The 26,945-nt window shown below is 46.2% G+C and overlaps 1 protein-coding gene across 1 annotated transcript in view; it reads left to right on the top strand.

Moving 5' to 3' along the window:
* The window catches only part of LOC119372588 (chorion peroxidase), a 177,750-nt gene extending 168,838 nt beyond the window's left edge, over positions 1-8,912 (top strand). The window contains exons 11-12 of the mRNA XM_037643063.1: positions 3,681-3,813; positions 8,709-8,912. Of these exons, the coding sequence (XP_037498991.1) occupies positions 3,681-3,765 (85 nt within the window). The 3' untranslated portion in view covers positions 3,766-3,813; positions 8,709-8,912. The remainder of the gene's footprint in view (positions 1-3,680; positions 3,814-8,708) is intronic.
* The last annotated feature ends 18,033 nt before the right edge of the window (positions 8,913-26,945 follow it).

Genomic DNA, 26,945 nt, shown 5'->3' with positions numbered 1-26,945 from the left:
AGTACCACTTGCTTGTGCTTCGAGGGCTCCTTTCCCTGGGCACAAGTTCACCAAACAAAGTCCATTTCTACCAGCTTAAATGTTTGCTTCTTCACCGCCACAACCACGTGAAAATATAGTTAGAATGGCGATACAGACCTCTAGTGTGTATCGTAAGGCTCGTTGGCCTATTTGTTTTATTTCATTGGCCCTTTGCTCATTCGTGACAAAGCATTGACCTTCGATACATTTTGCTAACCTAACCAACTAGTGCAAATCTGGTACGTTATGTAAGTTTCCACAAATATTTCTTCCACCAGCCGTTTTTCTATGCATCAGGTTATCTCAAGTGAGCCTACATTTTGCATGCACACCTGATAAAGCTCATACATTTTGCTTTATGGTCACCAGTTGTTCTATACCGTTGTTCACCAGGTTTTGCTTTATGGTCAACGAGTCACCAGTTGTTTTATACGGTCTAAAATTAAGGCTAGCGGCTGAGCTTGAGCAATGTATATGAGACCACAAGTTCGTTCGTCATATGACGCCGTGGGCACTTCTGTTGTGTCGTGTCGAACGCTGAACGTGCACACTTGCACTCTCTGAAAACTCCGAAGCATCAGCGAAGCACGTTATCATAAAGTGCCCTCACTATGAAGCCGGGATCGCTGTGGCACCTGGCGGAGCAAATCTCAACTACGCGCTTCTCTATGCGTGCCCTCTGAGATCCGCTTCGGCAATGGGACGAAGCACAAAGTAAACCCAAGGAATGCGCCAGGGCAAACGAACGACGACGTGCCAGTGTCACTACCAGCCACCTAAGTCGTCAACTAGAGGCGCCTCCATTTTTTTTCTTTTTATTTATTTTACTAAATTGTCTTATACGTCCATCCAGCTCTCTTGGGTGGCTGCAATCAAGATTTACAGCTTAACTTTCCAAAACTGGGTATCCTGAAATTAATGTGTAGTCACATTTGCTCATTTCCTTGAAAAACAAACAAAAAAAAAAGCTGCGCGGAATAGATTCGGAACGGCGCAAAGAATTAATTCAAATTACTAAGGGTTATTCAACACGTGCAGCTAATTTATAAACACGAGCGTTTTCGACTACCGTCCCCAACGCCCAGAAATGGCTGCTCTGGTCTATATAGCAAAGTTGTAGCTTTGGCTCACATCTCGGCCTTTGTGTATTTTAACCCGTCTCTTTAGTCATCGTTCGTCATTCTCGCAAAAATAACCAAACTGTATGCCAATGAACTGGTTATCTTCCTTGTAAACCTCTTCGGGTTTTGCTGAGTGTGGCTGTGCTAGGGGCTCTTGCTGTCTGGCCCATTATATCGCATTAAGTTGAAACTCGATTTAACGAAAGGATTCGAGCGTGGTCATCATTTCGTTAAATCGAGTTTCAACTTAATACGAAATGATGACCATGCTCGAATCCTTTCGTTAAATCAGTGATGAAAAATTCAGTGATGAGCCGACGTTTCGACGAATTTTTCATCACAATCTTCCATCTTCCCCTGACTTCTGCTTTTTTCTGGATTTTGTTAAATCACGAAGATTGTAAAATCGAGAGAGATTTTTCAGTCTTTCCAAATCTAAAATTGTAACCGCGGCAATCTATTTATTCCTAATCCCCGCCTGCACGTTGAATAGTCCAGAAGGACGACCCAAGGGAATCCCCGACATAGTGCCTACCCCCCCCTCTCCATGTCGAGCAGGCCGAGCAAGGGAGTTGAAATATGATCGGTGCCATCTGTCGCCTAAATCATGAAATGACGAAAGAAGCCGCCGCCCCTCTCTCCGAAAGCGCTAACGACTACCGAGTCCGTTGTTCTGTACAGGGGCGTGCAGCCTCGTCAAAATAAAGCTAGGGCTGCGATTAAGGCCCCTAGATGCTTTGACGCAATGGCGCTAGATCGCACGCTTGCTGAAAAGCCCATCCGTTTCAAAATTGGAAACAAATCACATTTCTTATTGTTCATTTCCAGGAAAAAAAAGCTTTGTTAAACGGGTTTCGTATATAGTCAAGGAAGTTTCATTAGTTGGGGTTCACGACAGCGTTCAGCCCTATGGTTACCTGCCGGGCAACGGATATTTCTTCGTTAGATCAGGAACTTCGTCAAATCAGGTTTCGTTAGGTCAAGTGTTAACTGCATTTCTTGAATGCAGCAGATTCAACGTATTCATAAATGCCAATTCTAGTAGGTCAAGTGATTTCTGGCTGCTTCGTCGTCTCTAAAGTTCAGTTCGGGTTTCCACTTCCGGTCGGTGCTTGCTTTCAGCCTACAGTTCGCTTGCTGTTATAAACTAGCTAAGCAAGACCTCTGAGGCAAAATCAGTCAGAAATGAACGTCAGAACCACAGAAATCATGCCCCGTTAAGAAATTGGGGAAGAGGTTCAGCGTTGCGTTTCAGGTGAAAATACGAAGGAGTTGTTCGCTGTATGTCAATTCCAGCAGGGCGCGCTGGATCTGCTGCAGTATTTTACAGCGAAAGCTGTTATGAGATCATTTCAACGGCCGTTTTTGGCGCCGTAGTTGTCCGCCGCCGCCGCCGCCGCCGCCGGTGTCCGTAACCAGTATCGCTCGAAATAAGAAAAAAAAACGAAATAAGAAAAAAATTCCAGGATGGAACGAGGTTCGAACCTGGACCCTCCGCGTGGGAGCCCAGTATTCAACCTCTGAGCCATGCCGGTGCTTGAAACTGCTTTGCAAAAAGGTCCTATACAGGCTTCATGTCGGGAAGGAACCACATTAGCATATGCAATATAGCGTGGTAGAAGAGTAAAATAAGCACCAAGCGTCGCACAACGCGAATTCTGTAACCAGGCGTCACACAATGCGAATTGCGCAACGAGTAGGTTGTTGAATGCTTCCAACCCATTACAAAGGACTCTGCCATAATTCTTCATCCTCATCAGGCACAGCATCAACAAAGTGCGCATAATGCCTTACATGCGTATAGCAGGTACCAACGCTCTCCGTAGAATGACGAAAAATGGCACAGCCTGCTGCCCTACTTCTCAAACATTACAATGATTTATAGCGTAGTGGGTTCCTCACAAGTGCACTTGTATTGGTTGCCAAGGAATCCCATAAGCGCATGATCCACTTCCTCGGGGTCTCAGTAAAATTACACTGATTTATAGCGTAGTGGGTTCCTCGCAAGTGCACCTGTATTGGTTGCCAAGAAAGCCCATAAGCGCACGATCCATTTCCTCGGGGTCTCAGTAAAGTTCTTCGCCCCCCGTCTCTCTCCCACGTCAACGTATGTTATACAGCATGACGGCAGAGGGAAATAGCGACCGGGCGTCACCCAATGCAAATTACATAACTGGTGGCACGTTTAAAGATTCCAACCCATTACAAAGGGCTGAGCCATAATTCTTTATCGTCATCAGTCGTCGCGTCAACAAAGTGCACATAATGCCTTACAGACGTGTAGCTGGTGCCTCGCTTCTCCGCGGAATGACGAATAATGGCTTAGTAGGTGCTTCCCAACTTCACAAAAATTGTGATTTATGGCGTAGTGGGTACCTTTCTAGTGTACTTGTATGGTAGCCCCAAGAGAGCTTAACGGGCTCTAGAAACGCCGCTCTTCCAGCTTTCGCTGTGACTGTGCTGCGGTTTCAGCGCAGGCCTGGCGTTTTTTGTTTTGTTTTTTTTGCCAATGTTTGATGGAAGTGGTGATCGATGCAGGAACCCGCTGGTCCCATGTGACGAAATCCCGGACACCGATCTGAAGTTCTGGACAAGGGCTTCAGCCATGGGCTGGGACCGCTAGCTCGAACTCGTTTCGACCGGCTGTCGTTCACAAGGGCGCGTGCTACAGGTAAAGAATTGAGATGACGTCATGCAGTTGGAAGATATTGGGGTGAAATACTTTAGATCAAACTGCACTTTACTTGCAAACTGGCATACCTACTGTGCGGTTGTGCTTTGCAACGATATCGTCATTCTTGTGCCAGGCAGACAACCCATATCATGCAAAAAGAGAGAGACTACCATACAACGTGATGGCTGCCAGCAAGCGCGAGTTGCGTCGTGATATTATGCTCCTTCGCGTGAAGGTCTATATTTATTTCAGGGTCAACAGTTGAGACCGCTACACGAACACATATTTTCCCCCGCTGACCTCGCAGCTCGCCTCAACTCACGTGCGGGCTTGTCCTTAGCCTTGCTTTTGTATATTGCCACAAGCGCTTCTTCTTCTATTTTTATGTAACCGGCCAGTTACACGTGTAACCACTGCCTTGCGCAGGTTCCGCCCAAATATCTCGGAACGTACCCCATTATTTTAGAATCTATCGATACGATTACGTGCACAACGCGAACAACAGAGTTTATTCTCGAACTAACGCGTCCACCAAAGGTAACACTGGAATATTCGATGTCACATATATAAATGCCGACCCGGCTTACCGCAGATTAATTAGCTTACCAACGGCCGAAGACTGTAATCGCCTCTATCAGTTTACAGCGTGTATTGCTTGTACACTGACCTTGCATTTCCTGGGCACAAGTTCGCCCTATAAAGAGTTTTCATCTGTACGATCTTGAGTTCCGCGTACCTCACCGTCATGACTACGTGACAATATTAAGGATATGGGAGATCTCACATATGAATGGCAGTACGTGCTAAAGGGATTTCATAAACCTGCTTAAAATGTACTGATGGGCTAGTTGGTGAGCCATGATTTTCGAATAGGGAGCGCACAAAAGGGCAACGAACAGGTAAACAAAAAAGACGCAAACACAAGCGCTGTGTTTGCGTCTTTTTTGTTTACGTTTTCGTTGCCCTTTTGTGCGCTCCCTATTCGAAAATTCATAAACCTGTCGACTTTCATTCGCCCGAATTTCTCAACACAATTAGCACGACAATATATTTATGCTAAAAATGGTAAAAGATGTATGGCAGGCAGTCATACAATCTCAAACTACATAGAACGTACTCAAAGAATCATGGGAGCATTTATACTGTTCTGTGCAAAACTACGCTCTCCTACTAATGTTGATGCGCACAGCTTTTGTCTGGAAAGGTGGACACCCACCACATGTCATTGCTGCGCTTAGCGCTCCGCCTTCATCATCGTGGTGGGGTAGGGCGCGCTGTAAGCAACATTGTTCAAACGCAGTCAGCGGTCACCTTTTTGCTTGGCGATAAAGGTAGCGCGCTGGCTTTGGAGAAATGTGTATGTGGTGAAACTAGCAGAACCCCCCACCGGCAAAAAAAAAATATCTTCCATGCATTTCTTGATAGCGACTATCGTCTCACGTGACGGGTGAACACAAGTTTTTCTCGTTGAGTCGGCATAGAAGTGCTTACGCATTTTAAAAAATTCCGGATCCCACGCACCACGTCATATTTATATTCAAATCAAGACTCAGAATGTCCATACATGTTTACCGTGATAACAAAAAGATGTAACTCTTAATTGGATACAGTAAATGAAACATTCACTATACCACATATGCCTCTACTCATTGAGTTTTGAACCTTGCATAAACATTTAGCACAAGTGATATACTTCAGTATTTAAGTCACTTCAACATGCGCACCCCTGGTAACGCACAGAATATAAAGCCGGTATTCATGCTCTTGCAACATTCTGCAACATGTCTGGTGTGATGGCGCCAATGCCATCTCTGATGCGCTGTTGCAGTTACACAATATCAGGAACTGCTATTTTGTATATAATATTACCACATGCAATCTGCAAAACACGCCGTAAAACACAACCTAACGCAACCAGAAAGAAAGAAACTGGGACGCTGCACCGTGCGAGCGAAGGCAAGAATACACACGTGACGGAGCCCGGATGTAATTGAAAGCGGAAGCAAGCATATCAAGTGCTGTACTTGCACAGTATTCAACTCAGAGCGCAAAACGAATCAAAACGAAGAGCTAGCGCAACAATAAAGGAAGACGAGGTTCATGCCTGGTTGTTGAAGTTATCAGAGAGACGATACGACACGGAGTCTTGGCCAATCCCCCAGAGTGGGTAAGCGCCGTAATTTTGAGGAAACGAAACGAAACAAAACGACATTTCTTGGCCAATCCCCCAGAGTGGGTATGAGCCATTCATAAAGGCAATAGTCATCATCATCCTTTTTCCAGTGCCTTGCATAATTAAACTGAGCTGTCCTGTACCCGACTTCTGCTGTTTCTGCGTCGTGACAGGTGGAGGCGCTGGGTACATATTCGGTACACCTGTCAACAGCCCCGCATCTAGCCCAGAAAGACTTCCGCATGTCGATACACCCGTTTACCGAAACAGCCGCCGCCTGTTGGGCCTGAGCCGATAAAGGTACAGTTCGGTCCTTTGCAGAGTTCGGTGCAGAGTTCGGTCCTTTGCCAGAAAGCATGACCTCGCCCGTAAGCAGTGTTCCAGACATGACCAGCCCCAGCACGACACAGGTGACTGTTTTGAACCCTCAAATTCCATTGGACTTCCACGGCAACACCTATGAGGACGCAGGTGACTGGCTCGAGGAGTTCGAGCGTGTAGCCAACGTTAGCGGGTGGAACGCCGGACAGAAGTTGGGCTACGTGCACCTCCCTCTTCAAGACACAGCCCGAACATGGTTCACGAATCGCGCGTCGTCATCGTGGGACGAGTTTCGGTGGAAGTTCCTGGACACGTTCCCAAGCCCCGAAAGACGAGAGCATGCACAGCGACTCCTGGAATGACGGATTCAGAAGTCAAATGAATCTGTTGCGATGTTTGTGGAGGACATGGCCCGTCTATTTTATCGAACAGATCCCGATATGTCTGAAGCCTAAAAGATCAGCCACCTGATGTTAAGGAGCAAGTCTTTGCCAGTTTCGTGCGAAACCCGCCTACAAGCGTCGACGAATTTTCGAAGCAGGCGATAGCCATCGAACGCGCACTACAATTACGCTACCGCCAGTATGACCACCTAAACAACAGTGGGCCAGTAAGCGCAACAGCCGTGACCGCAGTGACAACAGCTGACGAGCATTCTTTGCGCCAAGTGATACGAGAAATCGTGCAAGAAGAGCTGAAGAAGCTCGTTGCCACGCCGAATGACTGCGCAATTGCGTCAACCACAGAAGTTGTGCGCCAGGAGATAAGGCAAGCGCTTTCACTTCGCGAGCCGAACAACTACATTCTTAAACTAACGCATGCAGACATTGTCCGTCGACAGCCATCTAACGAGCCGACACCGCAGCAGTACCACCAGCAACAGCCGCCGATGCTACCACCACTTCATAATACCGACATTTGGCGTACACCTGACTAGAGGCCCTTGTGTTTTCATTCTGGGGAAGCAGGGCACATCTTTCAGTATTGCCCATCAAGTGGCTTGAGCGCAAAATTCCAGCCTTGTTTTCTTCGCCTGTACGCACTCATCATCATCGTACAGCTGCCTTAGAAACGATCTCCGCTACTTTGTGCCTAAGCTGGGTTGCGCGCTCAATGAATATGGCACTGACGACGATGATCAGCCCATACACTGGTGAAGCTGAAGGGTGAATACTGGGCTTATATCTGCAAAAAATGTATGGCCTAATAAACTTCATTATGCATACTTGGTGTCCCGATGACGGAAATGTAATCGAAAAATATCGTTTCTATTATGTGGCAGCTACCTACAATTGGAACTTTCTTTCTTATTTTGTTTCCGGCTTACTTCACCTGAACTCTATGTAATGTTCTAGTAATGATACTAATAAACTTACTGTCCACATTCCCCACCCAGCGTCAATGAGCCTTATTTACGGTTGCAACTTCATATCAAACATGGCGTGCAAAACAAAAAACGATGTTACAAAAATCAAGACGTCATAATCGAGAACATCAGATCAAGCCAAAACATAATACACTAACGTGAAAGTGATAATAGAACATCTCTTGATCATTTTGTTCTTGCTGTGTGTTTATCTGCTTATCGCTTTTAAGCATCAAAGTTCCCGTTGACATGGTGTTTGCGGTATGTTGCCATTGTGTGTCAGAATCACGGCCCTTGTTTCACGTCGTTGAAAAATTCTTGGCACGTTTATACGAATGTATTTCTGGTTTAAATAATCCCTAACGTTTATACGAAAGAAGGAAATTTTGAGGGCTCGTTTGCTTGATACAACCTAATGAAAACCAGCAGACAATGAAGCCAAGGGAGGTATAGGGGCGTTACTTGTACTGTGTTAAATGTATTGTAGTAATTAATTGTGATAGAGAGGGGAAGACAGAAAGTGGACGAAAAGACAACTTGCCGCCGGCAGGAACCGAACCTGCAACCTTCGGATAACGCGCCCGACAATCTGCCAATTGAGCTACGGCGGCTGTCGTCCTCTCGTCCACTTTATCGGGTACTTATGCGCATGCAAACCGGGGATTTTGCATAAACCCTAACGAATATAAACCCTAATGTTTATATTCGTTTTTACTACTGCGAACTGTGCGCAAAAGGACCCAAGCTTAGAATAACAGAGAGCTGAGCTAGTTGGTAAGTATTCATTTTAAAAAGACAAGGCGTGCAAACACGGACACAAGAAAGAAGTCACGACACCGCAAACGCTGTTTGTGATGCCGTTTGTGGTGGCGTTTGTGGTGTCGTGACTTCTTTCTTGTGTCCGCGTTTGCACGCCCTGTCTTTTTAGAATGAACGACCCAAGGTTCGGCCGTTGGTCCAAGACTTTTTGTGCAATCTGTATGTATAATATAAATTTAAGAAAATAAGTGACATTAAGCCTTCTTTCCACAGGCTTGTTGCCGCAGCAGTCTTGAAGAAACGAGCATCGACAGCGGACGCAACCTCAAACCGCCGGAGATGCCTTTCTCCGCTTGCATCTCAGACGAGCGCTGTGCTGACGTGAAAGACAAACTGATCCTCCATTTTATCGGGAAGCAAAATGGACGAGAATAAAGCTGATGACTGCGTCTAAGAAAAGGCGCCTTTCTTGGCAAAGCCCGCGTGACGCAATATAACTTGTTCGGTTAATTGGCTTAAGAATGGCATCATACTGTAAGAAAAAGCACCATACTGTAATTGCGTGTGATGAATAAAGACTGAATGAGTATCGTTACAGAATGTTCCAGAATATAACTCGGGCCTGGTGCGATGGCTGCAGTAAGGAACTTCGTTTTCATGTAACCCTTCGCAAGCTCTACAAATACAAGTCATACGAACGAGCGAGTGCGTGCAGTAGGTATTAGTAACAATTGCCCTTAATTTGTACTCAACCTTGCACTGTTTGTCTTTTTTTGCCACAGTTCTACTCGGCGATTTCCCCAACAAATAGCACAGTTATGCTCCTGCGGTGAAGCGAACGAATTATGCGATATCAACGAAGACAAAGGCTCTTGCTGTTGCATGGGCCAGCATTTCTATCTTTGGTAACACACTAGGCGGCCTTGCTCGTCAGAAGGAGGTTGGTAGCGTTGCGCAGCTCCTTGAAGGGAAGGGGGTGGCGTTCAACCCATCCGTTACGTATAACTGACCACAATATCACCATGAACTATAGGTGGATGCATCGCTCCGGTGTCCTTAGCTACGATGAAACACCTCTTGTGGTTAGCACCATGTCTTAACCAGATCTCCCCACATTATCTGCGAACAGTGTGTCGATATCCTAGGAGACCACCAGACCACGAGTCTTGGCTCCAGGGGTGCCCAATATGACGCGCTGATATATATGGCCGGAGTCGTCCTTAGATGGATGAATAAACTTTATTTCGGTCCCTCGGAACGCGCCCTAGCACGTTGCGGGCCGCAGATGCTATATTTAAATGCTTATGCAGATGGGCAAACATTTAAAAATGCGCGCATCTTTACACTCGGCCTATTCTACAGCAACATTTGGTGGAGCTGCGGGCAAGTTCGCAGACACAACAGGCAAGTATGCGTGACCTATGAACATATCAAGCTGCTCTGGGAGATACGAACGACACATACATGCACTGACCAAAGTCATATGCGTAATTCATACAAACGCACACAATTACCGCTAACTAAGGTGAGCCATAGAGTTGTGCCGCTTGAAACCGAGTTCCGTCTTTGAGGACAGCCGCGAGAGTTGCGATGAGAAAAAACAATACTGGCATACAACTAACCGCGACGAAAGCCTTAAGAAAAACACTCCTGCATTTAGTTTCTGGAACACCTTCAAAAACTACAAATAGTCCAATTACAGGCGGCCCCCGACTATCGGGTACTTAGAAATCAGGCCATAGTTTCCACATGGCAAAAACAGCACACCCTTTACGAGGACGGACAGAAGGAACACAGGGCACAGGCGCTCTGCCCTGTGTTCCTTCTGTCCTTCCTCGTAAAGTGGGCGCTGTTTTTGCCTTGTTATGATCAACCAAATAGCTCGAGATGTGTTATTTAGGTCTCGGCGCGTAAAACGCAGCATTTCAACGTGATACTAAGTGATGAGAAATCGTCTCTCGTGCAATGTCCCTGAAGCCAGCGTGACGAGAAGGTAAGTTGTCTTCGCCCTGACGAATACAAGTCCCCGTCTCTTAACGCCCGTGTTGAATGATTCCTCATCACTTTAAGCCTGCATCTTCGCCTAAATTTCTGTCATCTGTCAATGTTTTAACTGTGGTCACTCGTCAAGCTCACTGTGACGATGAGAGAGGGAGAATAAACGTTGATTATGAGCAAGCGCACTGCGCGCCCAAGGTGGGCGGCCTCCTTATTCCAAGTAGCCGCGAGCCTTCGCCAACTCTCGTGCCCGTTTAACCAGGCCACGCTGTGGTGTCCGGGACATCACATTTCTTGCAGATGTGCGAGTGCTCAGTCGGTGAGATGCGGTGAAGTAGTATACCGTGAACGTAAGTGTTCGTTTGCAATTTTCTTAAGGTTACTGCCTCTTCCCTAATTAGGCTGGGGTGAGGTGGTGGATAAGTGCTTCTGCCTAGTCTGTAGCGTTGCAAGATGTCTGAAATTTTTTTGGTTGCACGTGAGGTTAACCGTGAGTTTTAGTATAGTGAGTCAGGATCATCATTTCATCATCGTCAGCCTATATTATGCGTTGTACAGAACGAACGCCTTCCAATGGTCTGCCGTTTGTCCTGTGGTTCACTATATTGGGCGCGAGGCCCACCACTGGAGACGCGGGTGCTACCATCGTGGTGACGTGCAAGCTTTGATCACGTAAGCTCACGTTGCTCCGGCGAAGGGAAGCAGACGGTTGAACGCGTAGCTTTCAACCGCGATTTGTGGCGTTATCTCCTTTGAACAGCGTCCTTTTGCTCTCACTTTATGTGTGCGGACACGTAGAGACTACACAATCTGGGAAAGGGCTGCCAGGGTTATCGGCGGCATGCCACAGTGCGAGCCAAGCGTGAGCTTTCATTTTCACCGTTACTCTGCTTTGCAAGAGCGTGATACCGCTGTCACCTGACGTTCCTTTATTGTTATTCCCAGCTCATCGGGTTCCTTGCTTATAGAGGATGTCTGTAGAATGAGCACATCCAGTGTGACTTCTTTATGTTGCGCTACAGGCGACAACGTGGGTAGCTTCAAACATTGATCCACCGTCCATAATTGTTGGGGTTTCACGTCCCAAAACCACGGTCTGATTATGAGGAACGCCGTAGTGGAGGGCTCCGGAAATTTCGACCATCTCGATGTGGATCTTTAACGTGCACCTAAACCTAGGTATATGGGCATCAAGCATTGATTCACCTTATACAGCAGCCGCGAAGTACAATATTGCTTATCAATGAAGTCGTAAATGTTCGACACCGGTATTCTCACTGAAACGTAAAATTGCCAACACAGCTACCTCACCTAATTGGAATCGGTTCATGCTTATGAAGAGCGAAAAAAAAGAGGAGATCATGGGGACGAAGTACACACAGGACAAGCGCTTGTCTTGTATTTATCTCTGCTTGGTCCCCGTATTTTCTGCTCTTCATAAGCCTAAGATTGCCATCCAAACCACAGTAAGCCACTCCTTGTGGCATACTAGGGCATTGAAATTCGCAAAGCAATGCGGGTGGCTGGCACGCGCTGCATTTACCATCGCAATCAAGCTTTATGGAGACCGTATTTTTCTATCGCGATTGACCCCTTTCCGCCAACTGCCGAACGGCGTAAATGAACGAATATTTTCATCCTGATCTGGCTCGATGGCGATAGCAAATGCACCGTGGGAAAACCGCAGAAAGTTCGCGCAATAAGGAGCGGCAGATAAATCGTCCCGCCGACAAACCTGTGCGGAGAAACCGCTTGCGTCGTGCTTTGCGTACTTTAGGGGAATGTAAATTTGCTCATGCCATTTCTTTCTCGTATTAACCGCGACCCGTCATTAGATGCGAACCTACAATGAATGAGGTTACACGTTGGTCACGTTGCACGCATTTCTTGCTGCAAAAACGTGTTTCTTTGCCTCAAGCACACAATTCGACAAAGAACGGTTCTTTGCCTTTTACAAAAGCAGCGCGCTCGGCCACCGTGGTTTCCATATCGGGGGCTGTAGCAGACGACACCGGCATCCAAGGTGGTGTCTATAAGTCTTATTGAATAACGTATTCTTTCGGAGCAGTTATTTCGAATTTCGTACAGCCAGTAACGAAGCCACAGCAGTATTTTATTGATTTCGTCAAAGTGGAGAACAAAAAAGTCACAGTTTCGCCGCAAGGACGAAGCAATGAATGCGATAGCAAGAAACTAATGCTATACGAAGTGAGGCTCGCCAATGGATACTCTCAGTTTGAACAGCGCTCCTGTTGCAAAGGCGGCCGAAGCAGCGAAGGAAACTAGCGCGCTTCAAGTGTCGAGCTGTCACACGTGACAGTTCGCGCTCATCTTCTGTTTGTTCGTTTAGCGGCGTCCGTTGAGCTCGAGTGAATTTCGTATGCTCCGTAACATGAGCGCGGACATCATGGTGAAAGCTCGAAACATCCCTCTTCCCCTCATTACGAGAAAACCGCGCGAGCAGACAGCGGAAGGGCAAGGTTCTCTCTGCGCAAATATAAGAAGCGAGCGAGTTCGCCGACGACTTTTATATCCGCCAGTCTAGGGAGCCTTCATGTGTGCGCGCCCCCTCCGTCGGGGGCGCGCACACATAAAGGCTCCCTACGCCAGTCGCGCTCCTCACGCCATCTCGCTTGTAATGAAGAAACGCTTGTAAGCGCCTGTCGTTTCTGAGTCCTGACAGCCGTAAAGGGTGTGTATATAACGCTCGCCGTTAGCTACCTAAAGGATCTGCGCTTTCTGGCGTAGTGGTTAGCGCCACACGCTGCGGAAGGAGAGGTCGCTGGTTCGATTCCGCGCTTCGGGAAGCATATTTATGAATTATTTTTCTTTGAAACGTTGATATATATATATATATATATATATATATATATATATATATATACTTATACATATACGGTGCATGACGGCGGCGACGGTGACGGCAAAATCCAGCCGAGACTGTCCATATAATTGCTATCGCAATAATATAATAATAAAAAAGAGGACGTGAAAGCGGCTGCGGGCTGAGCAGCAGAGGGCTGGCGGACCAATAAAACCTTGCACGTCACACGGACGCCTCCGCATAGCGGCGCCACGGTATGCCCTAGCGCCCATAGAGTTTCCTAAAGTTAACTAGAGGGGACTCGGGCACTGCGATCGTTTAGACACCATGGGAATGATGGATAGTACACGGATTTGCCTAATCTTCGGGCTTACGGCGTCGAACGCACTTGTATCTTTGTCTATTGTGTTTTGGCGTTTGTTTCGGATAAAAGAATAGACCGCCGTGTACTTCGTGACCAGAGTTGAATTGGTGAGCCTGAAAACGTTAAAGGGGTGAAGTGGAACTGCTGACTTTTGCTGAACTTCGTTTTGCGACAAAGCGGACGCAGGCGACGCGGAGCCAAACGGAGCCGAAAGAACGAAGTTTAGAAAAATCCGTGTACTAGCCATCATTCCCGTGCTGGCTGAAGCGCCACGCGTTACAGCTCCCACAGACACTAGCGCCAGAGTTCCCTCTAGTGTATTTTTAAGAAACTATGCTCGCGCCCAATAGCGGACGCAGGCGACCGAACACAAATCCCACCACACACACAAAATTCAAAGCCAGTTCCACCCAAAGTGAAAACTGTACGAACAGCGGATCATTGATTCGCCTGTGTTTCCCTTGTGTTTGTCTCGTGTCTCTTTGCTGTCCTTTTCGTGTGATTATGTGGCATTTTCTATCCTTTTCTTGTGATAATCTGATTTGTTTTACGATTATCTAGTTTCTGTTCTATGGCCCCCTTCTTACTCTATTTCTACATATCATTACACCGTAAGGTGAAGTAGCGCACTTTTGACGGAGCAGCAAGCAGTATTTCTACTGTTTACTGCTCCGAACGCGGTGCGTCTAACTCCCGGCGCTGCCGCGTCGCCTCCGCTTCATACATCTGCGTCTAACTCCCGACGCTGGCGTTTCGCTACCGCTGCGCTGGCTCGGACAGATGAATTAGCCCTTCGGCGAAGCTGGCGTTCCAAACGTGCAGCCTTCTCGGCTTACGTGTATCAAATGTGGGACCCGCGCGTGACACCAACGCGAGACATGAGACGACGACAGGGCTGTCCCAAAAAAAAGAAAAAAAGACGGCTGATCCCTCCATCATAGGAATCGGTATAACACGAAAGTGAAACGTGTCGGCACAGAAGTAGTTATTTGTTTATAGTGCATTGATATATGAGAGCTTGTACAATGTCTATTGTTGTTTGGCATATATAGCACCGCTTCATGTGGACGCACCCACGTTGACGCCTAGTGGCACATCTCCGTACCGAGGACTAACGCCCATGATGATGATTTAACCCTTGCGGTAGCTGAAGTTCTTGACATATACGTGGATACCTCATACGGTGAATCCCGCGCAAATATCGCATCAACAAGCACTTAATAAACACTGATACTCAATATGCACTCCTTCAAAGCGTCGTGAAACGCGAAGAGAAACGCTACGCGCGTCGTGTCTTCCCTCTAGGCTAGCCGTTAATTCTCACAGGGCAAGCGGGGAGCGCGGTGCGACAGCCAGGCGAGCGTCGGAGAGCTATTTTTCGATATGGATAGATGCTATGAGCGAGGCTTGGCGTAAAGCCACCACCTCTGTGTTAAAGCGTTGACGAAATTACACTTCTATTGGAAACGCACCGAAAGCAACGGCGCGTTTTTTTTTTCCCCGAGCCTGGTGGCACACATGTCACCACGCTGTATAAAAGGGACGCTCAAAGCATCCATCCGTCCTTCCAAGAGCACTCCGAGAGGAAAGTATGAAACATAAAAGGCGCAATCAAGTAGCCCCCGTAATGTGTTTGGCGTTAGCTCAGTTGGCTAAACGCCCGCCAGCCAACGTCGCGGACCGAGAAGTTATAGGCTCGACTCCAGGAAACGGAACTTTTTATTTTTTTTTCTTTGCCATCTGATGGCGTTTATTTTGCTGACGTATTTCCGTGACGGAAATACGTCATTAAAGTCTTGGTGGACACCGGCATAAAACACTTTCGTGTTAAATAGTTCGACAGTGCTTACCCACTTCAAACCTTGAAAGCGAAAGCCTGCGAAAGCGAAAGCGAAAGCCATTTGGTAATGCATTTAGTTATACAGTCTGGTGACAGGATTCACGTGGTTCGTAACGAGCCAGGTTGTGAGAGACGCATTAAATTGCCTTGATGTTCTCAGCTGATTGCACTGTTCCTCCTCCCCCGAAGCTCTCTGCACCTTACGTGGTGCTGCACAACTTCCGCTATCGGCTCACCTTTGACCAAGCGACGATGCCACGTGATGACGTCATCATGTGACGTCATGACTTTGACGTTGTGACGTCACTATGGCAATTTGCAATCTGTGACATCATTATGACGGCACATGGTAGCGTCACCACGTTACGTCGCCAGTGGCGTAGGTCACGCAAGTTTTTGCACGATTTCACTCACCTGCCGTGTTTGGTTCAAGGGGTCGCTCATCGAGACACTTGAGGCCAAAGCCTGAAATGATCGCGAACTGAACAAGAAAACAACTGCACAAGCACATCTGTTTAATCACACTTCCCTATGCACAAACTGAAACGAACCAATCAAGTCAGGCATAAACTTCCTACTAATTAATCGTCATACGGAGCGTAGCATTCATAACAACGCAGAGTGTTTTCCTTTAGAGAGATTACGTTAAGCCAGACGCGGATATTCTTAGCACATAACGCTCACTATATTTTTCCCGTGATCGGCCTACTTTGATGTGGCACGTTGTGGTTCCACATTGAATCATTAGCAACCGGCACCGCTTACCACGGTTCTGATGTGGCACTGTCCGCGTGGTGGGCGTGCCGGAAAGAGTGGGCCGATTCTGAAAATAGTCCAATGGTGACCTGCGCTTAACTCGTGAGCGACCGAAAAAGCGGGTGCATCGAACACACTTTGCGAAGGAGGCATATATATAAACTGTGCTCCTAATGATGTATATTTGCTGCGCTGAGATTATTCATGTAACGTTTCTCCTTTTTGTGCGTAATTAAAGAAAGAAGGGAGTCCGGAATGAGCGCTGATGTGGTCGGGGGTTTGCCCATAGGACCGAGACCAGATGATTACAAGAACGTTTATTTACACGACTATTTGGTAGCGTGTTTTTGGAACGTCTCGACGTCCGCGTTATAAAGCCTGGGTCTTCCCCAGATTCCCTGTCGGGGAAAGCTATCAAGTCTAGGACACCAATCAACAAGTTGTCTTCATCCCCCCCCCCCCTAAAGGGCCAAGGTGAAGCACCGTCTCCTTTCCATCCCAGGAAAGAGAGAAGCGGCGCGCCCGGCTCGACGGACGGCGTCAGGGAGGTGAACAGAATACACAATAGTGCACCATACAAACAGTGAAGGGATCGCGGCGGCACAAATTCCTGAAAACTGGCCGCACCGTCAGGTGCAGTCTTTCTTCTCCTCGATAACGGCGCGGGCTCTGCTGACAGCGAGCTCCTGGCCCGATCACCAAACCATAAAGGCACCGAGGAGTGTGAGAAAGGTTTCCGATGAGGGATCTCAGGCGCTCGGCTAATTGTCCGGTGCATCTCGCAGAACGTTGGACAAAGCAGGGCAGAGGTGGCAGCTTCTTTCGAGCAGCCTTGACTGCAAACAGGTCACTTCCAGGCATAAATTAGTCAAACTCGGCCGAGAGGGTCCAAGGCGATTGGCGAAGGGAACTGACAGTTTTGAAGGGTTCCGTACACGACTGCCGTGTTGTCGCCGCATCAGGTGCACTTCGGGCAACGTTGACGGTGAAGAAAGCAGGGCAGATGCCGCCAAATTATTCCCACAGCCCAGCGGCGCATAGCCGTGAAAGCCGATCATAACAGCGCACCTATAAAAAGTGGTGTCAGTTTCGTTGGTGCGCCGACTCATCGCGCTCTGCTATGGTTACTATACTGCTGGAGCGAACTAATTGTCGCGCAAGTAAACTACAAAATTTGCTCAGAAGAATAAAAATTAGCCCAGCTTCACTGACTTAACGCCGCGAAGGCTGATGAAACCGCGAAGCGTTCTTCGTCGCTTTGTCTTGCCTTGTTAACTAAGGGTCCGTTGCAGCCTCAGCTTGCCTCACTCGAAGCTCTGGATCTTCTGCCGTCCGCTTGCGCTTGGCTTCGGCACCTCTTGCGCGACCTTTTGGATCAGAACGATGTCGTTGTTGCCGTTCACGCGGCAATTCCCGTTGACGCTCCCGACGGGCAGCTTTTCTTGCGGAGAGTGCACGACTTTATCCATCGCCGAACATTCTAGAAATACTTCCGGGCTCCTGGATCGGATACGTTTCCCTCCTGCCGGCAAAGGAATGCCGATTTCGCTCTTACTGCACAGTGAGCGGTCCGCGGAACGTTTGCTTGCTTGCTTGCTTGCTTGCTTGCTTGCTTGCTTGCTTGCTTGCTTGCTTGATTTTCTTTGCTTGGCTTTGCTTTACTTTGCTTTGGCTTGGCTTGGCTTGGCTTGGCTTGGCTTAGCTTTGCTTGGCTTTGCTTGGCTTTGCTTGGCTTTGCTTGGCTTTGCTTTGCTTTGCTTTGCTTGGCTTGCTTGGCTTGGCTTAACTTTGCTTGCTTGCATTTGGCTCACACCCACAACGGGGGACTGGCCAAGAAGCCGGCGGTTAATGTAACTTGGAGCATTAAAGGTCAGGGAAAGGGAAAAGTGGCTTTTTTCAAAGAGAATAAGGTGATTGTCGTGATATGAGAAAAAAATATAAGTAAATAAATAAGATATCGCTTGGGGGGAATGAGAAACAATAAACTGAGAATCAATGATTTAGCAAGGTAATCTCATTGTGTCACCCAAGACTTCGCTGAGGGCCTCGCAGACATTCCTGTTACTAAATTCCACTGAAGCAGCCCCAAAGTAGAGCACATTTAAAGTACTTGGCGGTATTCCTAATTTTTTGAATAAAATTTTGAACCTCTTCTTCCTCTGATTTTTGAAACGGTGACATCTTACTAAATAATGGTCGATATTTTCGGGTTCGTTACAGCTAGGACACAAAGGGGATGGCACCAGACCAGACCTGTTTAAGTAAAAATTAAGCGGTGGAATACGGCATCTTAATTTAGTGATGGATACTTCCAATTTACGTGTGGGACGCCATTTATTATCTCATGCCAAATGCAAGTGCGAATATTCTGAATTCGGTATTTTAATCTTTTCTGAATCTTTAAAAAGAGAAAATTTTCTGAACCTCGCCGCTGTAACATAAGCTGTAAGAGGCATAACCGACATAATTGGGCAATCAAGGGATACTTTCGCGAGTGAGTCAGCCATTTCGTTTACAAGTATACCACAATGACCTGGAACCCATAGCAACCTAACTATGTGAATGTTTTGGGCGATTAATGATCTGAATGTGTTTAGAATAGCTGACTCCGAAGTTTAAGTGAGGGATGAGCACACGGATAACGAATCAGTCACAATAACAGCTGTCGAATGATCTGCTGGAAGTTTTCGAAGTGCTAAAATAACTGCCGTTAACTCCGCTTCAAATATAGGAGCATAATCTGGAAGGCGTAAAAACATGACCAGTATAATGATTGAGAGAAGATACCCATACCTGCTATCTTATCATTCATTGATGCATCTGTTGCAATTATATTATTAATTCCTAATTGTAAGAGGTGATATTCTAATACGCCAATTAAATACTTAGAGGGCAAGAGTTTGACATTTGTTGCGGATATGTCGTCGAATTCAATTTTTACATTGGACATGAGTTTATCTGATGGAATGATTTCGGACATATTAACATTTAAAGGATCCAGTAGTTTTTGAACAAACAAAATGTGAGGGTTATAGAAACGGCACCAGTGCTTATTGAAAAAAGCACTCGATTGCGCAAAAAATACGAATTGCGACCGTCTTAGAGTGGACTCATATAATTTTAAATATGTTTTAGCTGTCAAAATACGGAATCTGCAAGCAATCCGAACTGCTAGATACAAAGCGCTATTAGCTGTAAATTTGGAACACCAAGACAACTCCGAAGAGCTTCTCGCTCTAGGAGAATCAAAGGATTAATCTTGTATGCTGGCCACCCAGGCTAGTTACAGACAGCTTCTTCATTTTTATTGGACCGGAGGTGAGTAGTGGTGCTTGCTCAATTTCTGTGGCGCGTATACCCGCTAGGAGCTGCGAGCCGCGTTACGCCGATCGTTCCGGGAAACCATAACCATAAACAGGTTCGCTGTCAATATATTTTCTGTTCCTCCCTCAATCAAGACAAAGGAACTTCAGCATGCAAACCTCGCCTTTACCCTTGCGTCGCTACTAGCATGGAGTCATCAATGAGGGTTACCCTCTTTTGTCTGTTTTCCTACGTGGGCGCTGTAAGGTTTCGCGCCCTTTATTCGTGCTGTCCGTCACTCCTCTCGACCATGTCTGCGTTATTGTTTTCCTTTCTTCGCTTGTGTCAGCATAACCGGACATAGATGACACTAAATGGTTCCTTGTAAACCACGTGGCAGCAACAAATCGCAAGGTGGTGGACACGTGGGCAAAAGAAGCATGTCATCGAGAGAGCCAACGCAAAATTGTGATAAAGAATTACAACTTCTGCTTCGCATGGATGCAGCATTGAGCGTATATTATTTATTTATTAAAACAAGAGTTTTAACATCGGGGTCCACCAAAACATCACTGACGTCATTTCCGTCACGGATGTGACGTGGGTAAAATGCGCACGGGCAGACGACAAAGAAAAACCAGAATAAAACGTTTCGTTTATATGGATGACCTGGGAATCGAACCCACTGCCTAGAGGTCTGCGACAATAGGTGCCGGGTGTTCTACCCCCTGCACTACCGACGCATATGCACGATGCTTCTCAAACGCGCCTTATATCTCTCGCAATATCTCCCTCTCGCAGTGATCTTGGTTGGCGGAGGGGAGGGTAAGGGTCGCCGTCTGGGAGAGTGAAGTGAAGTACAGCGTCATGACACAAACGAGAGCCTACAGGGAACGCTTCGATAGCTTTAGCGCAAAGGACACTTCCGGTGAAAAACAACTGCACTAAACGGCACAGAAAGGCAATGATGTCTACAGGTGAATGTCGCACATGTGAGTGCTTTGGTGCACAGAAAGCGACGCCAGCGGGAAACGGAACGCCTTCCCGCGTTCGCGGCTCAAGCTATGAACTCTGCGTATCGCGTTCCTGAAGCGCTGTGTGGTGGTATATGCATGGGCACATGCGTAGGTTCGTGTATTGCTGGGCAGCGCACTCCTTGGCGTTTCTCTCGTCAAATGATGACGCTTTGAATGATTGCGTATCGTGTATCGGTGTTTATTATGTGCTTGTTGATGCCATCTTCACGCGGGTTCACGATACACTGTGTTCAGGTGTATGTTAACTTAAGTTACCCCAATGGTTAAATCATGATCGTGGCAGTTAGTCGCCTGGATGGAGATGTGTCACTGGGTGTCAACGTGGGTGCATCCCCACGTCAAACACTAAACACCAATACACATTGTGCAAGCTCTTATACATCGATGTACAATAAACAATCAATTACTCCTGTGAAGACACGCTTCACTTCTGTGTTACAGCGATTCCTATAACGAAGGGATCAACCCGCTATTTATTTATTTATTTATTTATTTATTTATTTATTTATTTATTTATTTATTTATTTATTATTTATTTATTTATTTGTTTATTTATTTATTTATTTATTTATTTATTTATTTATTTATTCGAACGCGGTTTACCAGGTACCCTGAAGAAATGATTAAAGGAGGCGTACTGTACATTATATAAACAGAAGGTGGCATCATCGGATAAAAAACCCGCAGAAATTGGCAAACAAAAGAAAGCTCTGTTAGCAATAACTTGTAAGTTTGGATGAGTCGGTTCATCTTGCGAATAACCTGAAGCAGCACGAAAAACGAGAACAGCGGATGAACACACGCAACAAGACTAGCGCTGGTCCTGTAGTTTGCGTTCCATCGTTGTCCTCGTTTATTCACTCTGCTTCAAGTTATTCAAAAGAAAACAGTAATAACACTAGTCAAAATACATCACATTGGCTATATAAATATATGCAGGAACAATGTGAGCAAGAAATAAAACAGCGTCAAAATCCTACACATTATTGATTTTCGCGTTCTCCTTTATATTGCTCTCCAAGCATTGTCAATGAGAAGGCAAGAAAAGAAAGCTCGAGTCACATACCCTCAATTGATGTCATGTGTACCTCTCTACCTGAATAAAAATACCTCCACCTGTTCGAAAGTCACATAAGCTCTTAGACATTATGTGAAGTAGCATCGCGACGCAAACATGAGATTCTCCTGCTTCTTTTCTTGTATATTTCTCACTTGCAGCAATGTCTCGCATTCTTTCGGCCGGCACTCATGTCCTGGACCATACGGCGAAGTAATTCATGGTCGAAATTCACATAACTTTCTGTTTGCGTGCTTTGTTTTCAAGAAGTGCTAACTGCTCGCCGCTTTCGCGCAAACATTCGGTGAAACGCGCTTCACTTGGTTTTTCATAGCTTGTCACAGAATAAAAAAAAAAGACAGAATAACTTTCCTTGTGTGCCGTTTATATAAGAAGCGTACACGAACGGCTGTCGCCAAATGCCGTCGTCGAAAAAAAATCCCCCGAAGCAATCAAAGAGCCATGCCTAGCGTTCCGAGATTAGAAACAGGAAAGCAATGGTCCTGTTACGAAATCTCCGCAACGACGAACGGGCGGTGAGTGAAAAACAGGCCTGTTGGATTGAAAAACATGGTACCCTTTCTTTTCTTGTAACGGTCCCACGAATTGGTCGAAAAATACAGATTGCTGAAAATTCATCGCCGAGGTGGTCTTGATTTGCCCCAGAATCCGACGCTTACATCGCCTCCATAAAACTACAGAACCTTGCTGCTTAGAATAGGAAAATACGTCATCATTCGTCATTTCGAGAACTATTTTCCTATTGTACCGTTCCTTTTTGCCACACACTTTGCTACAAACATCTGTTTCTACCTTTTTCTTTCCACTCAAAACAAGTCCGCACGACCTATGAGCGTATCATGCTGCTCTGGGAGATATGAACGAAACATTCGTGCACTGACCAAAGACATATGGTTACTCAATACAGCCGCACACAATCAACACTAAGGTGGGCGATGGCGTTGTGCCGCTGGAATTTGAGGTCCCGAATTTGACTGCACCCGTGAGAGCTGAATCTTAATGAGTGCGTAGTGCAAAAACGATCTTGGTATACAGCTAGCCCTTACGAAGCCTTAATGGGACGCCAAAGTGAAACAATAAATTACTTCAAACAGATAAATTATACTCTGAAAACTCTAGTGTCATTAATTCCACCACTATAGCTTTGTTAACAGATGAGAAACTCAATGCGAAAGTTTCTTTTCTAAATTTTCAGGTTCGTTGAGCCACATTGGCTCAACGAAATGTCCGGAAACGTGGTATGTTGTATCTGGCTGCCTCGGAAGACAATGTACTTGATTTTTACCGATTAGAAGCTGCGTAGGGCTTAGCACACGCCAACAAACCTATGACGTCACGGCGACTGGTGCGGGAACTTCAAGGTGGCGCCGCCACCCGCACTTTCTTTTTTCGCGTTCGGTCGCTTACCGAGCGTCTTCTCGCAGCAAGCGTGGTGTTTTTGGTATTGCTTTTGTGTTTAGTGATTTTGCTTTAGTGCTGAAAAATTGCTTTTGTTTTTAGTGTCGCTTTAAGAAAAAATCCACGCATATCCACGACGTGAATGATGACGAGTTAGCGAAGCACTGGGGATCGTTCGGTAACCGCGAATGTCCCGTGACATTGCCCACTCGCGCATGTAAATGAGTGACAACGCGTGTGTGCAGTTATATACAATGTGTTTTATTGGTCATAACTCGTATATCGTGTTGAGTTGTGGATTCCGTTTTGCCTTCATTATTACTGCTTTGTGGTCCGTGAAATGTAGAGCCAATGGTTATTCGATAGTATCTAGTTTTCGATAGTATCTCACCCTCGCCTCCGGAGTAGTAGCTTGTCGTCGGCGTTCCCGTTGAGCCGCCGCATGTCGCGCCTTACGTTCGTTTTCATCCATGGCAGAAAAGAGAATGTGTGGTGTAGAACGCGCTTGCATACGCATTTGTACCGCAGCGTCCTCTCGTGTATTTTCCCTAAAGCGTGCATTGCGTTGTCATATGCATGATTGATGGGCGCTTAATGTCGGTATTTTTATGGTGTTTTGACTTTTTTATTTTGTGGCAGAAAGAAAATGTGTGGTATGGAACGCATCTCCACGAAGTGAATGATGACGAATGGGCGAAGCTAGGTACTAAGGTCCATAATGTCTACGTTGTAGTTGCCGACTAGTATAAAGGGTTTGTGCTTGTAGGAATTCTATGTTGCTGTGTCAAAATTATGAGAGATATTAGTGTACGGTTCAACCTTTTTTTATGTCTCACATATGTTACCCGAGCGTTGCCCCATATAATGTGAATTGAGTGAAATGAAGTGACATAAAGAGTCAACGACAAAGCTCGGTCCTAAGGTCCATAACGTGTACGTTGAAGTCGCCGACTAGTATAAAAGGTTTGTGCTTATAGGTTTTTTACTGTTTCGTCACAATTATGATTGTTGTTCGTCTATTGTGAACCTTTTTTTTTATTCACATACAGACATATGTTACGACTATAGCAATGGTTTTGTAACCACCATGACAGCAGAGAGTGAGCAGAGAGTACAGCAGAGAGTGAGCGTCGACGACAAAGCTGGGTCCCAAGGTCCATAATGTCTACGTTGAAATCGCCGACTAGTATAAAGGGTTTGTGCTCCTAGGTGTTTTATATTGTTCTGTCACAGTTATGATTGATATTAGTCTATTGTTAAACAGATTTTACCCGGTGCTGTGCTGTGAGAACGGACACCACACAACGAACAGGCATTGACCCTAAGGTGCTTCGCCCCTAAAACACTCATGCATTTTGATTTCGGAGCACCTCCAGAAACTCCTGGTAGTCCTAATAAAGGGGTCTAGGTTGCGGAATATGGCGCTGCATGGGCGTAACAGGGGGGACACTAACGGAGGCGCAAAAAAACACAGCCAAAACAGGTGGTCGAGGCAAAACGAGCGAGCTGAGGAGCGCTGCGCAACCTTGGCACGCGCACATTGTTTGATATCAGTTTCACTACTCTAGTTTGATTTATCACAGTTTTATGTCCACACTTACACCGCTTCCCTAATTCTCTTTCCTTCTCTCGTGGGGCAGCCCCATTTAAAGTTGTTAATTTGCGCCCACCTGTTCTGGTCGTGTTTTTCTGTGCCTCCATTAGTGTCCCCCTGTTACACCTACACAGCGCAATATTCTGCTACCCATGTTAAACTCGTATCAACTAGCCCAAAGAAGTGCTTTCTTGATCTACTAAAGAGGGCCCTGCGATAGAGCTTGCCTGGGAATGAGATCGCACATTTGGCACGTTCAAAAGAATTGTGATTACGGCACCTACTGCCGCAGCAAGTATTATTATTGTAGTCGTATAGAGCTTTCAATGTCTATTTTAACACACCCGCATACTCCCGGCCGTGTTATGCGGATAGGCCCCAAAAGTTTGACTGGGGAGTGGGTCTCATGACGTGTGCGACAGGCATATCACGTTATTCAAGTTATGACCTGGGAATCGTGTCGTGTTCTATGCCAATTTACGTGTATGCCAATTTAAGCAGACTACCACGAGAGCACCCAACGCACAGAGACAGACAGACAGACAGACAGACAGACAGACAGACAGACAGACAGACAGACAGACAGACAGACAGACAGATAGACAGATAGATAGATAGATAGATAGATAGATAGATAGATAGATAGATAGATAGATAGATAGATAGATAGATAGATAGATAGATAGATAGATAGATAGATAGATAGATAGATAGATAGATAGATATTGAATCCTGGCTTCTGCCGATGCCTGATGTTCTTGAGCTTATAGCCTTAAAGTGTCTAAAGTTCTAGGCCCAGTTCTTGAGGCATACAAGAGAGAACCTACCGCAGCGGTCCTCCTGTCGATCTAGGAAATCCGTAGCACGCCAACTCTGTCTACAGGCGCCCAATAGAACGTCACGTCGCCTACACCTCCATCGCGCTAGTTCTCTAAATCGTGTCGTGTTCTATGCCAATTTAGGTGTATGCCAATTTAAGCAGACTACCACGAGAGCACCCAACGTACAGAGACAGACAGACAGACAGACAGACAGACAGACAGACAGACAGACAGACAGACAGACAGACAGACAGACAGACAGACAGACAGACAGACAGATAGATAGATAGATAGATAGATAGATAGATAGATAGATAGATAGATAGATAGATAGATAGATAGATAGATAGATAGATAGATAGATAGATAGATAGATAGATAGATAGATAGATAGATAGATAGATAGATAGATATTGAATCCTGGCTTATGCCGATGCCTGATGTTCTTGAGCTTATAGCCTTAAAGTGTCTAAAGTTCTAGGCCCAGTTCTTGAGGCATACAAGAGAGAACCTACCGCAGCGGTCCTCCTGTCGATCTAGGAAATCCGTAGCACGCCAACTCTGTCTACAGGCGCCCAATAGAACGTCACGTCGCCTACACCTCCATCGCGCTAGTTCTCTAATTTTTCTGACTAATTGCGCGGAATCATGGCGTTGTGTGGCCACAGACTTTTCATTCTTTTTTTCTGAGATCGCATAGTGTGCTTTACTGCAACATGTTTGGGGAATTTATGAAATGTGCGGATTTGTGCGTGCAACTGAGGACGTACATATGGACAATAGTTATTACGTGTACTTCACGTTGTATACTTTACTAAACCTGCAAATTTGGAACGTCGTCATGACGTCACCATCTCGTCACGTAACTTGACATCGTCACATGAAATCGTATCTCGGTCAAAGGTTGGCCGATCACGGAGGCGGTGCAAAACCAGGTGAGGTGCCTCCGATCCTGGAGGCAGTGCAGAACCCCGTTAGGTGCAGAAAGCTTTCGGAGGATTGCGGGGAAGGATCAATACATCGACTAAGAAGAAAAAGAAGACGGCTTTCGCCTTCCAGTCGCCTTAGGTGTGTGTGCATTAGGGACCCTGTAAGTTTTCAACCTGCGCCTAAATCGAAGTACATGGGCCTCGAGCATTTTCGCCTCCATCAAAAATGCGACTGCCGCGGCCGGGATTGAACGAAGATGGCTTTCGCCTTTGAGTCGTCTTAAGTGAATGCGTAAGGGACCCTGTGAGCATTTTAAATTAGTTTATGTTAGAGAAAGAGTTTCTTTTACCTAATCATCATTTTTCTGACAAGTGCCTAAAACTGAAGCCGGCCTACACATTCTTCGAAAGATTCCTCGAAGTCTACCTCTGCTTCAAATTCCTCTATGACGCGTTTTAAATTATTATCTTGGCTTGCGCTCTTTTTTTTTTTTTTTTACACAATATTGTTTCATGCCGGGGTCCACCACGGTTCCACTGACGTATTTCCGTTGCACATATCACTTTG

The sequence above is a fragment of the Rhipicephalus sanguineus genome, chromosome 10, assembly GCF_013339695.2.
Source record: "Rhipicephalus sanguineus isolate Rsan-2018 chromosome 10, BIME_Rsan_1.4, whole genome shotgun sequence".
Lineage (NCBI taxonomy): Eukaryota > Metazoa > Arthropoda > Arachnida > Ixodida > Ixodidae > Rhipicephalus > Rhipicephalus sanguineus.
Note: the sequence above shows the minus strand (reverse complement) of the source record. Positions and strands in the feature narration are given on the sequence as shown.